General features: G+C 39.8%; 1 protein-coding gene across 2 annotated transcripts in view; it reads left to right on the top strand.

Annotated features, from left to right (window-relative positions):
- Positions 1-19,158, top strand: part of EIF2B3 (eukaryotic translation initiation factor 2B subunit gamma) — a 102,186-nt gene that overhangs the window by 23,075 nt on the left and 59,953 nt on the right. For both annotated transcript variants that reach the window (XM_080406160.1, XM_080406159.1), the window contains exon 5: positions 2,484-2,595. In XM_080406160.1, the coding sequence (XP_080262286.1) occupies positions 2,484-2,595 (112 nt within the window). The remainder of the gene's footprint in view (positions 1-2,483; positions 2,596-19,158) is intronic.

Genomic DNA, 19,158 nt, shown 5'->3' on the forward strand with positions numbered 1-19,158 from the left:
CCCAGAATGGAGCCATGTGCTTAAAGATGACCTGCAAGGGACTGAGTGGAAAAGAGTGTCTGAACCTTTCTGTGTATAAAGAAAGGCAGAAAAGATGGGGATGGTGACTCTTGTCTGCTTGTTTTTCTTGTCTTGAAAGCAGCAGGCATGTCATCACTGGTATTCCCTGTGTTTGCCAGAAGACCTCTTGGTGGTCTTGCAGGCTGCATCGTGTGAATTCTCTCCCTTTAATTGAAAGGGTGGGGATAGTGAATCTTTAACAAAGGTGTCTTTTTCGCAAGTGTCAATTAATTACGTTTGATTAAAAAGCATTTTAGAAAATCTGACTGAAAATTATTTCTTCTCATCTCTGAATTGCTCAACTTCCATTCTTTTGTGTTGTCATGATTTCTTTAGGTCTTTAAAGCCCTTTAAAATTGGTGGGGATCTAATTTCTAAGGTAATTAATAAATGGCAATAGCTATGTCAGATCCTTATTTATCTGTTGTGAGGAGGAAAACCACATCCTGCATTCCATTTTTATACTTTAAACAATTTTGTAGTTACCATCACTGCAGCCTTAATGTTTTTTTCTCATACTTATCTTGCAGTGAGTTTGTAAACAAGTTGTGTTTGTCGTTCTGCTTATTTACTCCTTAGTAATTAATGCCAGTATGATTTGAAACAGCACTCGTGTATCTCTGAGTATGACTGATTTTAGTCATAAGTTTTGTCTTTTCTAAATTACAAAAGTAATGCTATTTATTGCCAGCGTACAGGGAAAAACTTGACCTGGCATCTGCTACAAAAAAAAAAAAGAAAAAAAAAGAGTGCTCCCACAGGGTTTTGCTGTCTGTTTCTCACCTATCCACACAAGTGAGAGAAACCGGTTTGGTGGCATGTACCATGTACCTGCTCTTGTTGTCATCAAGTTTACTTTTTTCCTTTTTTCTTATTACGTAGAGCTTTGCTATAGCAGTGTAATATGTTGTGTTACTGTGGGAACAGTCAGAAATGGGCAGCCGAGACCTGAACTTTGAGAGAAGTAGCTTGATGGAGGAAAATTCGTCACTGTTGTGTTTCTAGCCTGTCAGGAGATCCCAGTTAGGTGGCTGTGGCAATGATTGATTAGTCCCTACTCTCAAACTTCATCACCCCTCCTTCGCATGAGTTTCAGCACTGCTTTCAAGACTTATTTCTGAATTCTTACAGCAAGTGAGCTTTATCCTAAATGTACTTAATTTCTTATAAAGTTACGTGTTCAGGCCTATTTTTGTACTTCTTTGCTGTATGATTAATTTCTGAGAAGGGATGGGGGGGATTCGTAAAGAGGGAATGTTTGATCACTTGGATCAAAGACTCCCAATAGAAGAACTTCCAACAGGTGCGTAGATTTGACTCTATTTTGATAGCTATTGCTATAGTAACTCTGAAGGAAAAGGTAAAATAAAAAATGGGGCTGAACTGGGGAAAATGGGGTTAAAATAGTTTGGCTGAGAAAAGATCTTAGAGAATTAACTACTTAAAGAGCATGCTGTTACTCCAGTGTGGTTAAAAGCTTAGAAGTTAGGAGATTGAGTATTTGCCAGTTTGGCCCAAAATAATAGTATTTAGTGGGAGAAAAGAAGGTTTTGTTCAAAGTGTACCATGGCATTCTTGTACAGTCTGTGTTCCTGTAATGATGGTTGCCACCAGAGTGATGGCTTATACTACAAAGTGCAAGTTACAATAAGCTCCCACCACTGCATTCAGATGTTGTGGAAAACTGTTCAAAAACAAACGCTTTACATGTCAGTAGACCAAAGTCACTATTGATACACAGTCAGTGATTGCAGGAGGTGGGAATTGCCACAATAATATATGTGACTATGAGGTATTCTCTTGGGTGGTGGTTTTATAAATGGGTCTTTAAAGCAAGTTAACCCACCCAGAAACATCAGCGGTAGGAGTGTTAGAATCTATACTTTTATGTGTTTTTGTGTATGTGATTTAAGTTTTCTATTGCTATCAGTATTTATTTGAAATAGGAGATCAGTTGTAAAGTAGTTATGTCTTAACTGAAATAATAATCCTCTCCAGACCACCTGATTCTAATGAGTGATTTACGATGGGGAAGAAGCAGTTGGACTTTGAAGAACTCTCTGCTTGCCTTGGGTTTGTTGTTGTGTAAATTCAGGTAGCAGTTTTTAAAAAGAGAGAGAGACAGAAGGAAAGCACAGCTCAACATGGGAGTGTTGCGTGTCAGGACTTGTAGTTGGCATTTTCATAAAAAGGATGCAAAAAGCTTGCAGGGCCAGAGTTGTGAATGTTATGCTGTGTATCAACTACCCTGACTGAAAAGAAGTTAATAAATATTGTGGGTAACTTTTGTAAATTCACTGATTTGCTGGGTCAGTCTGAAACCTAGTATTTCATATTTCGGGGGTGGTTGGTGGTCCCATTTGTCTTTCCAGCCTGCATTAAGACAGGGTTATATAATGATTGTGTTTGATTTTCTACTTCAGTGGAGCAGCGTGACTTCATTGGAGTGGATGACACAGGAAAAAGATTGCTCTTCATGGCTAATGAAGCTGACTTGGATGAAGAACTTGTCATTAAAAGATCCATCCTTCAGAAGTAAGCTTATGAGTCCTTGTTACAGAAGCTGAACTTGGGATGGGGGAAAATAGCTGTGTACTAGGAGTGATGGTTAAAGACCAAGTAGGATGAGAAGGGAGGAGGAAAAGCAGCTTCTGCAATATTCAGGGAGCAGTATTTTATTATTCATTACATCATTACAACCAGCTGATAGGCTTGTCTGATACCTTTATTGTGAAAAATTCCAGGGACAGAAAAGGAATGGGTGCAAAGGTAACTCCTTGAAATGAAGCCAGTATTATTATAGCTCAGATACAGTTTAGATTCAGAAATGGTAGACCTACGTCCATAAATGAAATGCTAGTCTCATTGGCAAAGTCCCAAATGGATTTACAGACTATCTGAGCTAGGCCCTCAGGGTTTCATGGCACTCTTCTGCATATAAGGTACAGAACCTCAGCTATCTTTGCAGGCCCAAAAGGATTCATTAGAGAATCCATGTTTATATCCACCATTAAACTGCACTGGGGACTTGGATGAACTTATTAAATACGCAAGACTAGCGAGCTTCCTGCACAGTGTAATTCATATCCATTAGTAGAAGAAGGAAAGATGGCTTGTTGCTCTTTACGCTGTTCTCAGCAGTGGTTTTAGTTTTCTCAGACACACGTTGTCTGGCATCTTCTGTAGAAAGCTCTGCTGGCTCCTTGAGAGGCCAGCCTTTGTAGTCTGTCCCAGGCTGACAGACTTTCACCTCTGTGAGATTAGACACCTGTGGGGCAGCCATCTGAGAGCTGGGAAATTCATCCATGTGAACCCTGTCAGTTAAGGATGCGGACATCTGGGGTCTGCTCTCAGATAAATCTCTTCTGTGAAAATGCCTCTGGTGTGTGCTGTAGGCCACAGCTAGGTGTAATCTTTCCTTGAACATCCCGCTACCAGATGCGAGGGAGGTGCTGTATGCCCATGGAAAGATGAATGCTCTTCTGCCTAAGTTTAAGGATTACCCTTGAAGGAAGGTAGTCGAGAGTGAGCCTGTTAACTGCTGTGATGGAAAGAGCCCTGTCCCAGCACGTTTCCAGTGGGGCTCTCATGGGTTTTTCTTGGGCATGGCAGGGACCAAACTGCAGACAAGCCTTCTGTATGGTTCTATATAGGCTGATCTGCGTAGTGTAGGAAGTTCAGCACTGTTGCATTCGGTGGTTTTGCACAAACAAAGGCTAATAGATCTATGTAGGGCTAGAGAGGAATATTTTTATCTCTTGTTAGTCATGGGCTTGTCTTTATGGTTTTCTCCTAGCACTAGCATGGCTGTGGTATAACAACTTAGAAATTGCTGTAACATGTGTGATCTTAGTTGACCTCTGATTTTACAGGTTCATCTAACCAGAGGATTCTCATTCCTGTTACCCTATAGCTAAATTAATCAGGCTTTATCCTGCAGGCCGAATGTTGCCTTTAGGAACACCTGTTCAGTTACATTGTCTTCAGCAGATCTTCTTGAGCATAACTGTTTTGTGTTTGGTAAATGTAGTGTTGGTGATACACAGATGGGATAAAAATCTGTGTCTCCCTGTCTTTCTTAGATTTCCATATGCACAGCTATGAAAGGTAATGTAAAGTGTTAGCTACCCTTCAAGTAAAGCTCATAAATGATATGGTAGTCTGGAAGCACAAGGAGAAAAGATCTGCTAAGTGTTAAAAAGAAGGGCAAAAAATTAAGATGCTTTGAAGCATCACGCAGAAGCATTGGACCAGTATCCACCTGGGTGAGCCTCTGACATCTGGAACTGCTAGCTGTGGGTACTTGTGCGCTCTCTCTGTTTTACAGCTGCCATCTTGGAGAAGCTCTGAGGGAAGCAAAACAGTATATGGAAATTGTCAAGTATTTTCAGATGAGGCAATTTCAGGGTAGCAACAACTGTGGGAGCTCTAGGAAGACAAAGTGTTGGCAGCTAATGATGTTTTAACCACTGTGTTGTCTAGACCTGCTGAAGCCCTGAGTTTCTCATGTGAGAAACAAAAGCAACACTTAAAATGATCTTTGAAGTCTTCTTTTTTTTTTTTTAATACATCATAGTAAAGCAAGGAGGGGGGGGGGAAAGCAAGCCCAATCTCGCCATCTTCATGGATAACTGGAAGTGACTGCCTTTCAGCTACCATGTTGGCCGTTTCTTGATCTCTGGACTTTGTTTTGATGAAACAACAGGCTTTGTGGCAAGATGGGAGAATTTCCAGTACACTCATTTGTTCCTCTGTAAAATACAATAGACATCTTGAGGGTGTTTCTTTTGTTTGTTTTGCTTTTAATGGTCCCTTTGAAGGGCTATAGTGGTCTTGTTACATGAACTCTAGAACTCATTCTGTGCTTGTTCTGCTTTTCAGATCCTTTTCTTTTTCTATTTTCTTTTTTCTCTCCCTTTTTAAGGAGGGAGGTGGAAGGAGGGACAAGGAGGGAGTGGTGAAAGGAATGGGAAGAGGGAAGATGAACTTTTCTTTAAAGATAGGAATCTTGTTACTGGTAAAAATCTAGATCCCATACAGAAATGGTTCAAAAGACCTTTGGCTTCCCCTCCTCACAGGAGGGAAGTTGTTGACAAAACATCCAAAGCTGTAGAACGCTAATTTAAATCCTTGAAGAAAAACCTTTTTCCTGACCTTTGCCTTCCTCCTATCATTGGATTTCACGCTCTTCACTTTCCTGCCATAAAAGAGCAGCTGGTGGGGAGGGACAAGGGAAAACACACATTCTCCTGAGTACCTGTTGAGTATTAAATATTTATTTGCTCTTGACTCAGGCATTTTGTAATAGAGTGTTTCAGAATGAAACATTTTAATAGGATTTCTAGGTTTGTGGTATAACCTGTTATTCTTATTCTCATTTTGGTTAGGATTTCTTTTCCAGATTTGTTGTTTTGATTTGTTTTGGGGTTTTGTGAGTTGTGGATAGCCATTCTGGTTTTGAGAATGCCTCTCCTTGTTATGCCACAGAAAGGAGTCTGAATTCTGCTCCTCTGGGCAAAGCTTTCCATCCTTCCCCTCACCCCCCCGGTGCTGTTAATCACCCTAATGACAAGTCCCACAGGTAGCATCCTCTCTCCAGTAAACAAGTGCAAAACAGTATCAAATACATCCATCCAGATCCATTCAGGCACGTTTTGGTGTGCATCAGGGTAGGGCAGGAGACTAATTTATTGGTGGTGCCTAGAGAGACTAATGCTGCTGGGGGAAACATTTTCAAGGAAATGGTTCCCTGTTTGGGTAATGAGAGCTTATAAAAAGCCATGAACAGCCTGCGCATGTCATTCACTTTGGCAAATAGTTGCAAGATGAGATACGAGAATGAAAGAAATACAGTTTGGGGAAGTTTTGAAGCCAACTTAGGGCCCTTTGAAGAGAAAAAAATAAAGTTATGTGCTCATCCCTGGAGTCTGGTTTTGCTGGTGACATCTCTCTGACTTGGATCTTGACAGGATGAAGGAGTGAGGAAATGATGAGAATTCCATAGCTGCCTCCTTTGCTTTCGGAGGGGGCAAAGGTATTTGTTTTCAAAGCACGATTACAATGGACAGGGAGCCTTTTTGCTCCACCTCTGATATTTACGGTCATGCAAAGTGAGACAGTAAAAGACACCTGTTGGAGCAGGTCTAAATTTGGAGCATTTCCTTTTAAGATCTTGTGGGCTGTGTAAGGGTGAGTTCAGCCTTCGTGGGTGTTCTGTCTGCACAGACGCAGGTGCAGGGCTTCTCCTAGAGAATATGTTAATAAATCACCGTGACAATTCCAGCTACTTATTACCTCATGTGCTTCAGACAGAAAGGAATACCTCATCTATAAATATATACAGTACTAACATTAGTAACCTTGAAGTAACAATACAGATCTGTTTTTAAGATACTTTAATAAAAAGAGGGGGGTAAGATGGGGGAATTTTTCTTCCTTTTACCCTTGCATCATGAGACTAAAAATGAACTGTGTAGTATAATTTTAAAAGTCGGTGTTGCCAAGTAGGTAGGTAATGGGAGTTCAGGAATAGCTTTGATACACTTGATTTCCTTTCTGTTGCCTTGGGATATTGCCTTTCTTTTTTTTTTCTGCTGATAATTTGTTTTAAATAAGTGGATCGTATATAAACACCCTGCAACTTCCTTAGTGTTTCTGTTCTCTGAAACTGCACTCCTTGGGGAATTGGCATCTCTAAAATACTCTGCCACTCGTATGGTGGTACTTTTGGTTTTTTTTTCATTTAAAATCTACTCTGTGAGAAAGGCTGGGAATGACACAGACATAAGGAGATGTTCCACTGTGTAAAGCATCCTAAACTAGATGATGGGCAGATGTCCTTTTTCAGATCCAGCTGTGCTGATGAAGGGGACCACCACCTCCAGCTTGCCCCAGCTGGGTGTATGATCGAGTGCTTCATAAGCCACATGTGTCAAAATGAGTTTCATTATGTTTAATAGATTAATCAGCAGGACTTTGATAACTTGGTTCTTTATACTTTATGCATTAGGGAGTGGTCCCCACAAGCAGTGCCACTGGCAGGGAAGGGAGGGATGCAATAACCCAACTCCGTAGGAGAATCCTGAGGAGCAACTCAGGACAGACCAGGAGCAAAAACTCTGCTGGGCTCAGCTGTCTACAGGATGAATCTATATGTATTAGCTTTGGTGATGGTCCCATGTTGGAAAAATCAGTAGTTTTTGCTATTAGCAAACCTGTTACTAAGTTTCATTTTGCATTCAAGTGGTATTTTGAAGAATGCCATGGAAAGATGTTGGGTATATCTTCCCCCCTGCCCCCCCCCCCCATGTGACTTTCAGAGAGTGGTGTGTAGATCTTCCTGTCTTTCCTGTTATTTCAGATCTGCTATTGTCACACATAAAAATAAAATTTTTGGACTAGCACCCAGAAATAAGCCAGGTTCTTTTTGGCTCGTCCATCACAAAAATAGAAATTGTATGTGTTGATTTAGGTAATAAACCTTTTGCAGATGCACAAACCAGAAAAGAATCTGGTTCCCCTTCCCAGAATTGAATTGGTTTCACAGTACTAGTAGGAATTTAGAAAGTTGTAAAAAGTTATTTTACCAGTAAAGCAAGCAGATCTGACTGTGAATCAAAACAGGGGGACTAGGTCTATTGAATAAGAGGGTGTGATTTTTACACACTAACTTCTCAGACTATAACCACACTTTAAAAATGTTGGTGTAGCTTTAATCATATTTCTTTACAAAAGAGGATTTTGCTGAACATATCAGAAAAAGATATTGGCCTCTAAGTTGTTGTTTGAGCCATGAGTTGAGAGTAGATGTTCTCAAGATGCTATTGGAGGTCTTGTGTGCCTGTTTAGAATTTTCTCAGTTCACTAAGAGTAGCTGCTGTAAATAAAAGGCATTAATTTTCTCAGAAAGTTTGCCCTTTTTATTATGAGTTTAAACTTTGCTCAACTTGCTCTGCTTTTTCTGTAAATATATTGGGGATGAGGGTAGCCTTCAGCTTCAGAAACAGAGTATTTTTTAAATGATTTATTATTTCTAACATGGATGTAGTCAAATATAAGGAAAATATTTTAATTTGGTGCTTTTGTATGTTATGCTTGTACAATAAATATGAACATACTATCAAAGCAGTAAGTGAGACATTGACTTTATATTTTAAAGAACATGCTGCTATTACCGATTTTAATACTCTTGCTTCCACGGGATTTTATTGTGTTTTTCTGCTGCTGTGTTATTTTGCTCATTCATTGGAGGGGGGTTGAAAGGAATGTACAGCATATCCAGGTCCTGCCATGTCTTGACAGCTTGTACAGGTAAGAGGCATGAGTTTTTGAATCTGGGATATTAGCAGGAACTTCTATTGAATGTAGCTATAGAAAGACTTGTTGGCAACAGATTTAATTTTGCTGCAAGATTCTTGCCAGCATTACAGTATGTGTAAGACTAAAAGCAGAGTGTGGTGCTCAGCATTTGGTTTCTAATTGTCAGTAAATGTATGTTGTGCGGATTGTCATTTGTCTTGTCTGTCTGCTGCAGTCTCAGACCAGCACTTAGCCTGGGATTCGGGTTTGCTTTTCAGAGGTTCCGAAGGAGGGAGGGATGACTGTATTGCTTGGACACCCTCAAGTCCATGTGACTTGGTAAATGCAGTGCTCTGGATGAGTCATCAGGTTGGACAACACTGAAGCTGAATCTCATTGTTACTCTAAGCCAGGCTTGGGTCTTGAAAAAGATGACAAATGATCTGTTTTAGAAAGGTGTCTTAATACTTTAGTACAGTTGCCACTGTGTATTTTTTAGCAATGTTGTGAGTTAATTTGTTTCACAGATTTGATGGGAAATGTAGCCATCACCAGTTGTTTTTGTAACTTATTTTACCCCAATTGATCTAGGTGTAACCTACATGATCTAAAGTTCCTCTGAATGGTTTGGTTAGGGGAGACACACAGAATGATCAATTATTTGCTTTCAGTGTATGTTTTCAGCCATGGTGGGTATTGAGTGTAGCTGCCTGTTGAAATCTTAGTGTTTCAGCTTGTGTCTGGTGATCCCAGAATGACCAGTACGCAACAGAGGGGCACAGACTCCTTATTGTGCAGTTGGGATGGTACAGAGAGGAAAAAAAGCCAAAGGTCAGAGGAGTTATCCCTGCTTGTGTGAGCGCTGTCAGGCTCTCCCCTACCACATGTCCGCCATGTGTTCCTCATCAGCGGGATGTGGAACTCCATGACGCAGAGCAGACTGGAATGCGGAGTTAGTTAACACCCGCCGTTGGGGAATTTATCAGCCAATGTGGAATATGGGGGGGAGGAAACGACCTAGTTTAAAGCAAAGTAAGGGTGAAATGAGGCATGTGACTGTTCCTCTTCAGTTAAAAGGCCTGATTCTGCTTGGGGCTGAGGTCCTGGCTCATGACCCCAGCCAAAGGTTGTGGTTCCCTTACTGTTCTGTGTTTCTGGTGGTTTTATTAATCCTGTACATTGTCATGCCTAGCAGTGGGCTAGAGGGAAATACCCTTGGGATTTTTGCAAGGAACCATTCATCTAGTTTATTCTAAGAAACCTGGGCTTTGAAGAGCCTTTCTTTCGTCCTGGTCATTGAGATCCCAAATCACTAACTTGCAGGGATACATAAAAGTGATAGCCTCTCCATTAAAATTAGTTACACTTGCTATCAGCTGAGCTGTAGTTGCATAATATTTTTAGTGCTGATTTATTACACTTACTTCATGGCTACTGTGAACTCTAACCTGGGTGATTTACTGTAATGTTTAGCACTGCTAAGAATATTGTGGAAGTCCTAATGGAAGGAGTCAGAATATACAGTTAGCTGGTTGAAGGTATATGTGGGCCCACAATTCTTATCGGGATCATGTTCTGCTTTACTTGCAGCAAATATATATCTTTCAAAATGTTTCCATTCATTCAGAATACAATGCTGAATTCCCTCTTGAATAGCCGTAGTGTGGTTCTCCCCAAACAGCATTGTGCTGGCAGTTTCTGGAATTACACAGGAAATGAAGAGCATAGCAAACTTTCCTTTCTCTTGCTAAGACATGCTCCCCGGGAGTTCTTCCAGTAGATCAAGTAAATAGCAGAGATCTATTCCTAAGGGCAGCATGTCCTCTATGTTTCTGCTTTGAGAAATCCTAATTTTCTCTGGCTTTAAATCCTTCCTTTCTTCATCAAATTTATTGCACCATTTCCCCAGCTAGAGAAGATTAGATAGAGATTCTTTTTACAAGCAGTAAAACTTTTTATCCACTTGTCTTAGAGATTTCTTACAGGACTCTATGTAGGATATACTCTGTTAAGAGGAGGTAGCTCTTAGATCTTGATATGTGAACTGGCAATGCAGAGTGCTTTATCTTGCACAATTACTCATTCTAAGTGTAACTTACATGTACCTGCATATTAGCTGGCAACAACTGTTGGTATTATTTGGGTCGATCATCATGAAATTGTGTAACCTTTTAAACAGACCTGTTGGTGGGAGGGGATGAGTGGAGGCTGAAGATTTTGAAAAATCTGGGTCAGACAATATAGAGAGATTTTAAAGGGGAGCAATTTAGGGCCTTCAGACAGAAAAAAAATTGGCTGATGGACTTTAATTAAACTCCAAGGGTTGGAAGCAAACCAGTAAGAAAGCAAGGGAAATTTAAGTTAAAGCTCAGCTTCTAGTTTTTCTGCATATAAATCTTCCAGCAGCTGGTGATATTTGCAAGAGCACAAGAGACTGTCTTTCAGTATTTCCTTTGATATTTGCCCCCCCTTTGCTTTATTATTCCCAAGGACTAACATTAAATATCATTTCAGAGGCCATGTGTGTCCCTAACTTCTCTGTCCCATCTCTGTGGTACGTGTGTTCATACATGTATACATATATGTGTAATATATTTTGTTCACTAACGCATTGGTACAGCATTTGTAGAACTAGGTGTAATTTTTTTGTTGTTTTTTTTTCCCGAAACGAGCTACATCATTTCTGAATATACCTCTGAAATTCCCACTTCTGTGACTTTGAGCCTTAGCCAGGTAGAATAGTAATAACAGAATCACAGCCAGCAGTGCCATAAATTTCAACTAAAGTATCAGGCAAGAAGTCTGATTTCTGTTTGTACTGTTGTTAGAGATATTTATGCAGGGCAAGTCTTTCAGCAAGTGTGATTATTTTCAGAGAGGCCCTCTCTCCACTCTTGCATTAGAATGTGCTGGGGATGTGTGCAGGGAACGGCACCTGATGAACAGCAGCCGGACAGAAAGAATAAAATCCCTTGGGAATGAGACTTTTCTTTATGGCCGTTTTTCACTTCTAAGGCCACTTGAAAAATATTGTTCTTCAGGTAGATCTCCTTCGTAGATCCCTGGGTTAGCATTTGGGTGCTTGCCATTTTCCCAGACCAAGAAGCTACTGAAGACTTAAGCTCTTCCAGTAGAAAAGTATGCAGGCACCTATTTTGCAGCAGCAGACACTATTGAAAGAATAATGGACCCTTCCCACGTTCAACTCCATTCTTGCACTTGGTCCTAGACCTCTGGAGCTACTGTGCTAGCAAATGATTACATTCTGGTTCTCTTCTGTAACTCTTCCTAAACAAAATGTTGAGACATTGATTTATACAATTTAGATTCTTTTGTTGTCAGTGTAGCTAAAAGTAGCCTCTGGCTATTGAGGGGATAGATCAGTGAGACACATTAGTGCTTCCTGGTTATGCTTTTCTATATCTTACCCTTTGAGAAAATAGTATATATTTAAGATTTAAGGAATAAGTCTCTTGCATGTGTTTGGTTTAGATGTACCCCATGACAGTGTAGCTCTAGAATGTAGGATTCTGTGTATTTTCTGATTTACATTATTATATGAAGAAAGCAACCAGAAGAAAAGTAGTCTTTGGCATTTTTTTTGCTATGCCCTTGATGTTTGTCAACTGAAAATAAGGGACTGTGATACTATGGATGTTATGTAGATTCCAGGCTTTCATAATGTGACAGGGATAACCTCATGTCTGGGGTGAAACATTGACTTCTCGTGTCCTGGGCAACTGTTGACTTAAAGGGTTTGCAGAAAAGTTCTCCGACCTTACTTCTCAGTAATCTATTCTTGTCTTTGGAAAAACCCAAAGTGTTAATCTTTTTGATGGTTGTAAAGGACCGTTGAAATAAGCAACATTTGTATTTACAGAGGAAGAGTTTTCTTGTTCTACAGGTGATCTAGTGCTGGAAAGGGTAAAATTTAACATGTGAATTGATGGGCTATCACCTGTTTACATTAAGAATGTTGTGTAATTAATATAGAAAGAGATCTCACTTCTTTGTGGTCTTGAGAAGTCCACTTAATGTTTGTCTCTTGTACTTTCTTCACTTTTTAAAATTAACACAATATTACTGTTCTGTCTCATAAGGGCATAACCCATGAATGTTTATGTCAGTAGTGTAAATGTAGAATGCTGCTCTGAGTACAGGGTATTTAATTATTAACTTTCCTATATTTAGAGTCAGGTATAGTACTTGTTAAAATGACCTGCAGGAAGCAGCTGATCTAACACATACAGCATGAGCTACAGATCGTGTTTAAACCTGGATTTTTAGTTTCAGCACTTTTATTTCTTCATGTCAGATGCCAGTAGTATTTAAAGGTATTATTGTATAGTTTATTGTGTGTTAACATTGTTGTGTGCTGCTATTCTTATCACTCCACTGTCTCTGATTTCTTACCAATGTACTAATTCTCGTTTTTCATACAAAAGCACTGGTCATACAATGAAAAATGAAATATGTTTTCTTTTGCATTAACAAGCCACTACTCCTGAGCGTACATGATCAGATTTGTAGATGGGCATTCCTTGCGTGCGCATGAACTGGTTTTAAAAATGCTGGCTCGAGTCTGGCACAGCTTATTGCAGTGCACCTGAGCTAACATGCGAGTGCTGCTGGGGCCAGGCTGGGCTGGCAGTGATATAGCTGGGAAGACAGAGCAGCTCCTGAGCTAGCAAGTGGGGGCTCAGGGCACACTGTGGAAGTGCCAGAAGGACTCAGAAGGAGCCAGTTCTGGTGCAGAAACAGCAGTATCATCTGGGCTTTCTTGGGTCCATATTACTCTGGATAAAGGAGAAAAAGCAATGTTCATGTTTCTTTAGTCCTTGCATTTGTTCGCTACTCTCCACTTCCAGTTTGGCCACCTGAGGGCCAAAAAAAATTAAATTCTGGAATAAGAATTGTGTTTTTGTTACCCATATGTACAGCTTTGGTCAGCACTTTCAGGTTCCAGCAAAATGCAAATATCATACAGGAGTATAATCTTCTATAGTTCTTCAAATAGCTTACTTTTCACAGTAGAAAAGTAATTACCTTTTAGAAGGTGATCATTCCAAAGACTAACTGCTTCCATTTCTCCTAAACAGTTTAAAAGCATGACAACTATCCTTTGCAAATGATCTGCTGTAAAACATATGAGTTGATTGGGCTGCTGTGTGTGAGCGGCTTCTTCATTTTTTAATGACAATTTTTTCCATAAAGAAGAGTTAGTTTTCTGAATGACAGGTTATGGTAATAAACCAAGGTAATACTGCTCTGCTAAATAGTGGCTTTATAAAGATATGATGAACCTGTAAGTCAAGAGTGCCACAAAGAGCAGAAATGCCAAATACCAGAGCTGAAGTACAGTTGAGTAACCTGCTGCAAAAGAGTCTGTCACTTTACCTGTTCCTTCATTTCTGTGTTTTGAATTTGTAACTGATTGATTTACCATCTTGAGGGCAGTGGATGCAACAATATGAACTTGTACATATGAGAATGGTGTGTGGATACAAGGATATGAACTTGTGCATCTCTGAGAAAGATATCTAGTACTGAGCATGCATCTTTGAGTGACTGAAAGCTCATAGCAGACTGCAGCACAACAATGCGAAGGCTGGTTTTGCTTTGATGCTCTTTCTGTCCTTTGAGTTCTTAAGTTTTCCTAAACAAAAACACGTGTCTGCAGTGGAGGTGACTTGCAGATTCCATTCAGGACTTCTGGAAGGCTTCAGTCTCTTGCCTGCCACATGCCTGCATACCTGCTGATGATTTTGGCTCCTCCTGCAATGACAGTAAGAAGACTGGCCATAAATGTTAATTAAAGTCTCAATGGAAGTATCCAGGTCTTGGGTATCTTAGGATACTGCTGTTTCCTAAGGTTTCCAGATATGTTGACATGTAGCTGATGAGTGTTTTTCATCATTGGTCATTGCCTGAAAATTTACTGTATGGTGAAGAGGTGAAAGCTGAACCAAGCTATTCGGCATCCAAATGCTTGAAATTAATGGGGATTATGGGAAGCTGTGCTGCACTGTAGTGATTTGAGGCCACAACCAATTTTGTGCTGTGCGCATGGGAGAGTCGAGGACAACTTCAATGTGCAAAAGTGGAAGACATTGGGGCCCTGTCTTTGCAAAGGCTGATCAGATTTCTGAGTGTAAGTTTGCTGGTCCAAATTGTTGATCCCTGCTTGCTGCAGGCTGAGTAGAGCATGGGTATGGAAAATTAGACGAAGTTATGAGGAGAAAAAATGATGAGCCTCAGAAGCATTCCTTACAGATTGGCACTGACTTGAACTTGCATGTTGTCTCTAGGAGTGGATAATAGCTTCTTACACTCTTGGTTAAATACTTGTTCCCAAAATTCTGGGATGTTTTGGCTTTTAAGCCTAACGTGAAGAAGGACAAGCAGCCAAAGTCTGCACTAATGTGGATCAAAATAAAGTAGAAAAAAAGTGTATGAGAACTACTAAATTCTTAGTAGTCTTGCTTGTCACCTTAAGAAAAAAAGTCCCCCTCCCTGCCATTGTTTGTGCCCTGAAGAGAATCCAGTGTTCACATATCTGAGGAACTAATTCGTCATCCAGTTGAATAGTAAGACCCAAAATTGAGATTAGCAGTTATCAAAAAGTAAGAAGCAAGTGCTCTGCTGTTACTTTATAATTCTGTGATTACTTGCTAAGCTGAGATTTTTGCCAGTCACGTTTTTTTTTATGATTTCTGAGTACTGTTCATTAATGTAGTTATTTTAGTGCTGAATGACAGCATGTTTTTATGCACTGCTGTCACTTCTAGCTTCATTTCGAAAGGAGAGGTGATTCTTCTTGCCAGAAGTGGAACTGTTCTGCAGTATGGTTTGTACTTCCAGAAGTTCCTTCAGGGCTTCAGTTTGTATCTGATTTTTGGCTGGTTTGCAAGAATATATGATCCAATCGATCCAGTCACATTTTTTAATTGAAAACATACATAGTTTGTAGATATTAAAAAAGGATCATTTGCATGTAAGGAAGAGCCCATGAAAGCGTGTTTTGAGAATTCTTACCTGCACCTGGGCATAGAAAAAGTTTAGGAAACTATTTTGTGTGTGTCAGTGGTGTATTTGTTTCTTTTTTATCAGTGTACGTCAGGTCTGAATACGAATAAAGCATGCTATGCAGGCTAATTAAATCAATGCCTCTGTGGAAGAACTTAGTTTCTGGAATTGCTGTTGTAAATCTGAGATGTAAACAAAAACCTAGTTATTTTTATATCATTTCCCTTTGCCTCGTGTACGTGATTCTGGAAGTTGGAGAGTTATATGTTTATGCCTCTTTTTATAGCAGAATATTTGCGTGGCTGAATTTTTATTGAAGCATAATTCCTGGTTTCCTTAAAGCTGAGCAAGGCTACTGTACAGTGGGAACGCGCATTAATTTGTGTTGCTGTGAAAGGCTTTTCAATTTAAAGCTGTCAAGGCAGCAGATTGTCTTCATTTCTTCATTAAGAGTTGTTTGCCACTTTTGCAGAGATGGCTGCTTTAGCCACAGCATGTAAATCAGGAGATTCACCTGAAAGAAGGATGTGCAAAGAACAGCATTTAGGCCATGGAATCTTACTGTCCCTCCTTCTCCTGCCCCTACATACCTGGCAATGATGCTGGTACCACGGCATTTTATTCTGTGTTATTTCACCTTTGTGCTGAGATGAGCAGTCTCCAGAGGCTCCTTTTATCTGAGGTTGGCTTTAGTTTGTTCTTTTTCGTTGGTTTGTAGCTTCCTGATAGACTATGAGCTCATTGTGCTGGTTCCTTTGAAACGTGGAATGCAAAGATGCTACCTGTCCTGAAAGTTTGAAGTCTAAATGGACTTTACTGTTATGGATATAGCCCTTGCTCCCACTAAATATGGAATTCCAGCTCTTCAGAATAAACCTATTTTCTAGTGAATTCAAATACACTAAAAATCTACTATTTGTGAGGAGTGCGGCTTCCGTGGTGTGAATAATCAGACTCAGTTCTTCTGTTGAAGTGCAAAAATTCCCTTTTGTTTATTAGCAAATTATTTTGAGAGCAGAGCCCAGAAGCATGGGACTTCTAGAAGTAAACTAGTCTTTTAAAGCTTCCTGTTCGTTTTGGTTGTGCTTATTGCTCCTTACCTCTCTCTGATTATTTTTTTTTTTTTAACTATTCTCTGCAAAAGCGACCATTGTAGACTTGGCACTTTTTAATATTACTAATATAGTCTAGAGGGTTAGCACAGGTCTTTATAGTTACAGATGGTTTCTAATACATTTTTTTCTTTATAAACTAAGGGCAGGACTGTACACGAAATCTGTTATTGTATTTGTGCTTTGTACTCATGTACTTGTTGACTGTTTTACAAGCCAGTAACGTAGTAGCCACAGGCTAGGAAGCTTGCCCAGAAATCTGGCATATTTAATTAGTGCTAGTAAACAAGCAGAGTTTCAAATTTAATTTTTCCTTCTTTAATTCCTATAAACCTCAAGCCATTTAAAACTTAATTTTGACGCTAGTTTCGTTTATGCAGTTGGATAATACTGAAACAGTCCACAACCACAGACGGAATAGTCCCACTCTCTTCCAAGCAAAAAGGGAATAGAAGTTGTTTTGTTTTAATAGTATTTGAGGTTGCCGTAAAACTGTAAATTATAATCTTCAGGTCATCCACTACCCATTTTCTTTTTCTTTCTGTTAAGCAAAGTGTTTTTAGATGAGGAAATTGTCCTACCATGGGTTTAGCCTTGTCAGGGAAGAGGATTGGATTTGTTGCCATTCTGGTCTTTGTAGAGAGCTGTTCTGAGAGCAAATTATGGAGGCATCTGACCTCTGTTACTTGCCATAGCCAGTTCATTGCTTCTGGGCTGTGAGGTTTCACTTGCTACCCCAGGTGGCATAAGCAACAGAAGGGTCAGTCGCTGTCTTCTCTCTTGCTTTTCAGTTTCAGCTTGTGAACAGTGGGGAGGATGGTTCTCTACTACTGCTTTTGCTATTAGGGACCACTGCAGTCTAGGCTACTGACATTTCTCCTATTTATTTCATTGCTGAAGCCACATTGTCTCCAGACAAGTAGTGTGCTGATGTCTCCTTATCACGGCAATATAATTTTGGCCAAAATCTCAACTTTGTAACTGCAGCCAAAAAAAACCCCAAAATCAAAAGATTAGTATTTAAATTTTAAAAGTACACAGAGGAGCAGTGTCTGGGCAGCTTTGCATTCAGGAACATGGAGGGGTTTTGGTTGGGTTTTTTTGTTTTTTTTTTTTAAATGATCAGACTCCTGCTTATTATAAAGGCAGCTCCTACCTACTGTATGAAGAGAGTTAGCAGGTGCTGGGCTGTGCAGAGCAAGACTCTTGTTTCTGTGAAGTTTCTCAGTCAGCAGTAACCATCCCAGGGAAGGAAGTTAAACCTACTGCTAAGTACCATCTCACTGCGTTGAATCTGCCAGGATTGTCTTCTGTTCTCTGCAGTATTCCAATTGCCATATTATCACTGATCAAAAGGAGGGAAATTCCCTCTGGCCCAACCTTAAGCTGTTATTCAGACCCTAGTAGTGGGTGGAAGATGGAGAAAGATCTGGAAGTCCAGCTCTATCCTCAGTACAGTGTAGATTTTTTTCCAGTTAGGCTTAATTCTGTAGTGCTCCAACTTTAGCATCCTCCTGAAAGCATTTTAGGTGTAAGCTCAGTTTCTTATAGTAATATGAAGCAACAACTTCTGTTATAACTATTAACAAATCTGGAAATTTTAAATCATGAGTAATCTGGTCTAACCAGAAACTAATACGGTGTGGTTGTAACCACTGTAATTACTTGTTTAAAAAAAACCAACACAGATTGGGACTTTGGGTGGATGCTAAGCTACTCTTGTGGTAATGATAGATTTTTCTGTGTCTTGCCTTTTTTCCTGGTTTGTTTTTTTTTTCCCCCTGATACTTATGTTCATCCCATGGTGTTTCTAATGGTATTTTGTAAAATGCCAGTTAGCTATTAAAAGAACTAATCATAGTGTTCTTTGGGGTTGAAAAGACAAGATATGTCTGCAAAGTGGTTCCAGTCGGACTTTATTTCTTAGTTTTAAATTCTGCTGTCACTGTGCAAAAAGAATGCTACATGTTCTAATTTTAAGGCTTTGTTTTAATGAAGTTCTTATTTGATACCATCAAAATAATAGCTGATAAATGAAACAGTATAGGTTATTTTAAACTAGAAAAGAACATAAGTATCTCTCTATTTCTTGTGTGATGTTCCTGTTACTTGGGGTATTTTTTCACTGCAGAATTGGGCTGAGTCTAATGCTGATGATGTCCCGAGCCCTGACAGGGCTGAAATCCCCTGTCCTGAAATCTCGTGGCTCAAGGCTGATGTTGCCTTAGATCCAGGCTAGCATGCTTCTGAGGATGTATCTGAATACATGGGCTGAGTCATAACTTCAGTGTGGCCAAGTTAGGGAAACCCCTCTGTTTTTTCTGTAGGGAGGCAGGATTCGTCAAGTCTGACTGCTCATACCTTAGTGTAGTTTCCCCTAAAATTTATCTTTCTTCCATGTACCCAGTCAACATTGCCAAGATACGGAGCAGCTTGTGTGCTGGCAGTCACAGCCAGGCTCCCACTGCAGTGGCAGCAGTGCCAGGTTCTTTGCCCACTTTATTTTCTGCCTGAGATAAAGCTGTTTTCATTATCTGATTAAATATTTGATGCTTGCGGTTGTTGGGATCTCATCAGGGTGAAGTGTGGTTATTATGTTGCCAAATGCTAAAATGTTCAGGTTTCAGTCTACTTGAGATGTGAATAGATACAACTGTAAAAG

This window comes from Falco punctatus, assembly GCF_963210335.1.
Source record: "Falco punctatus genome assembly, chromosome: 11".
Lineage (NCBI taxonomy): Eukaryota > Metazoa > Chordata > Aves > Falconiformes > Falconidae > Falco > Falco punctatus.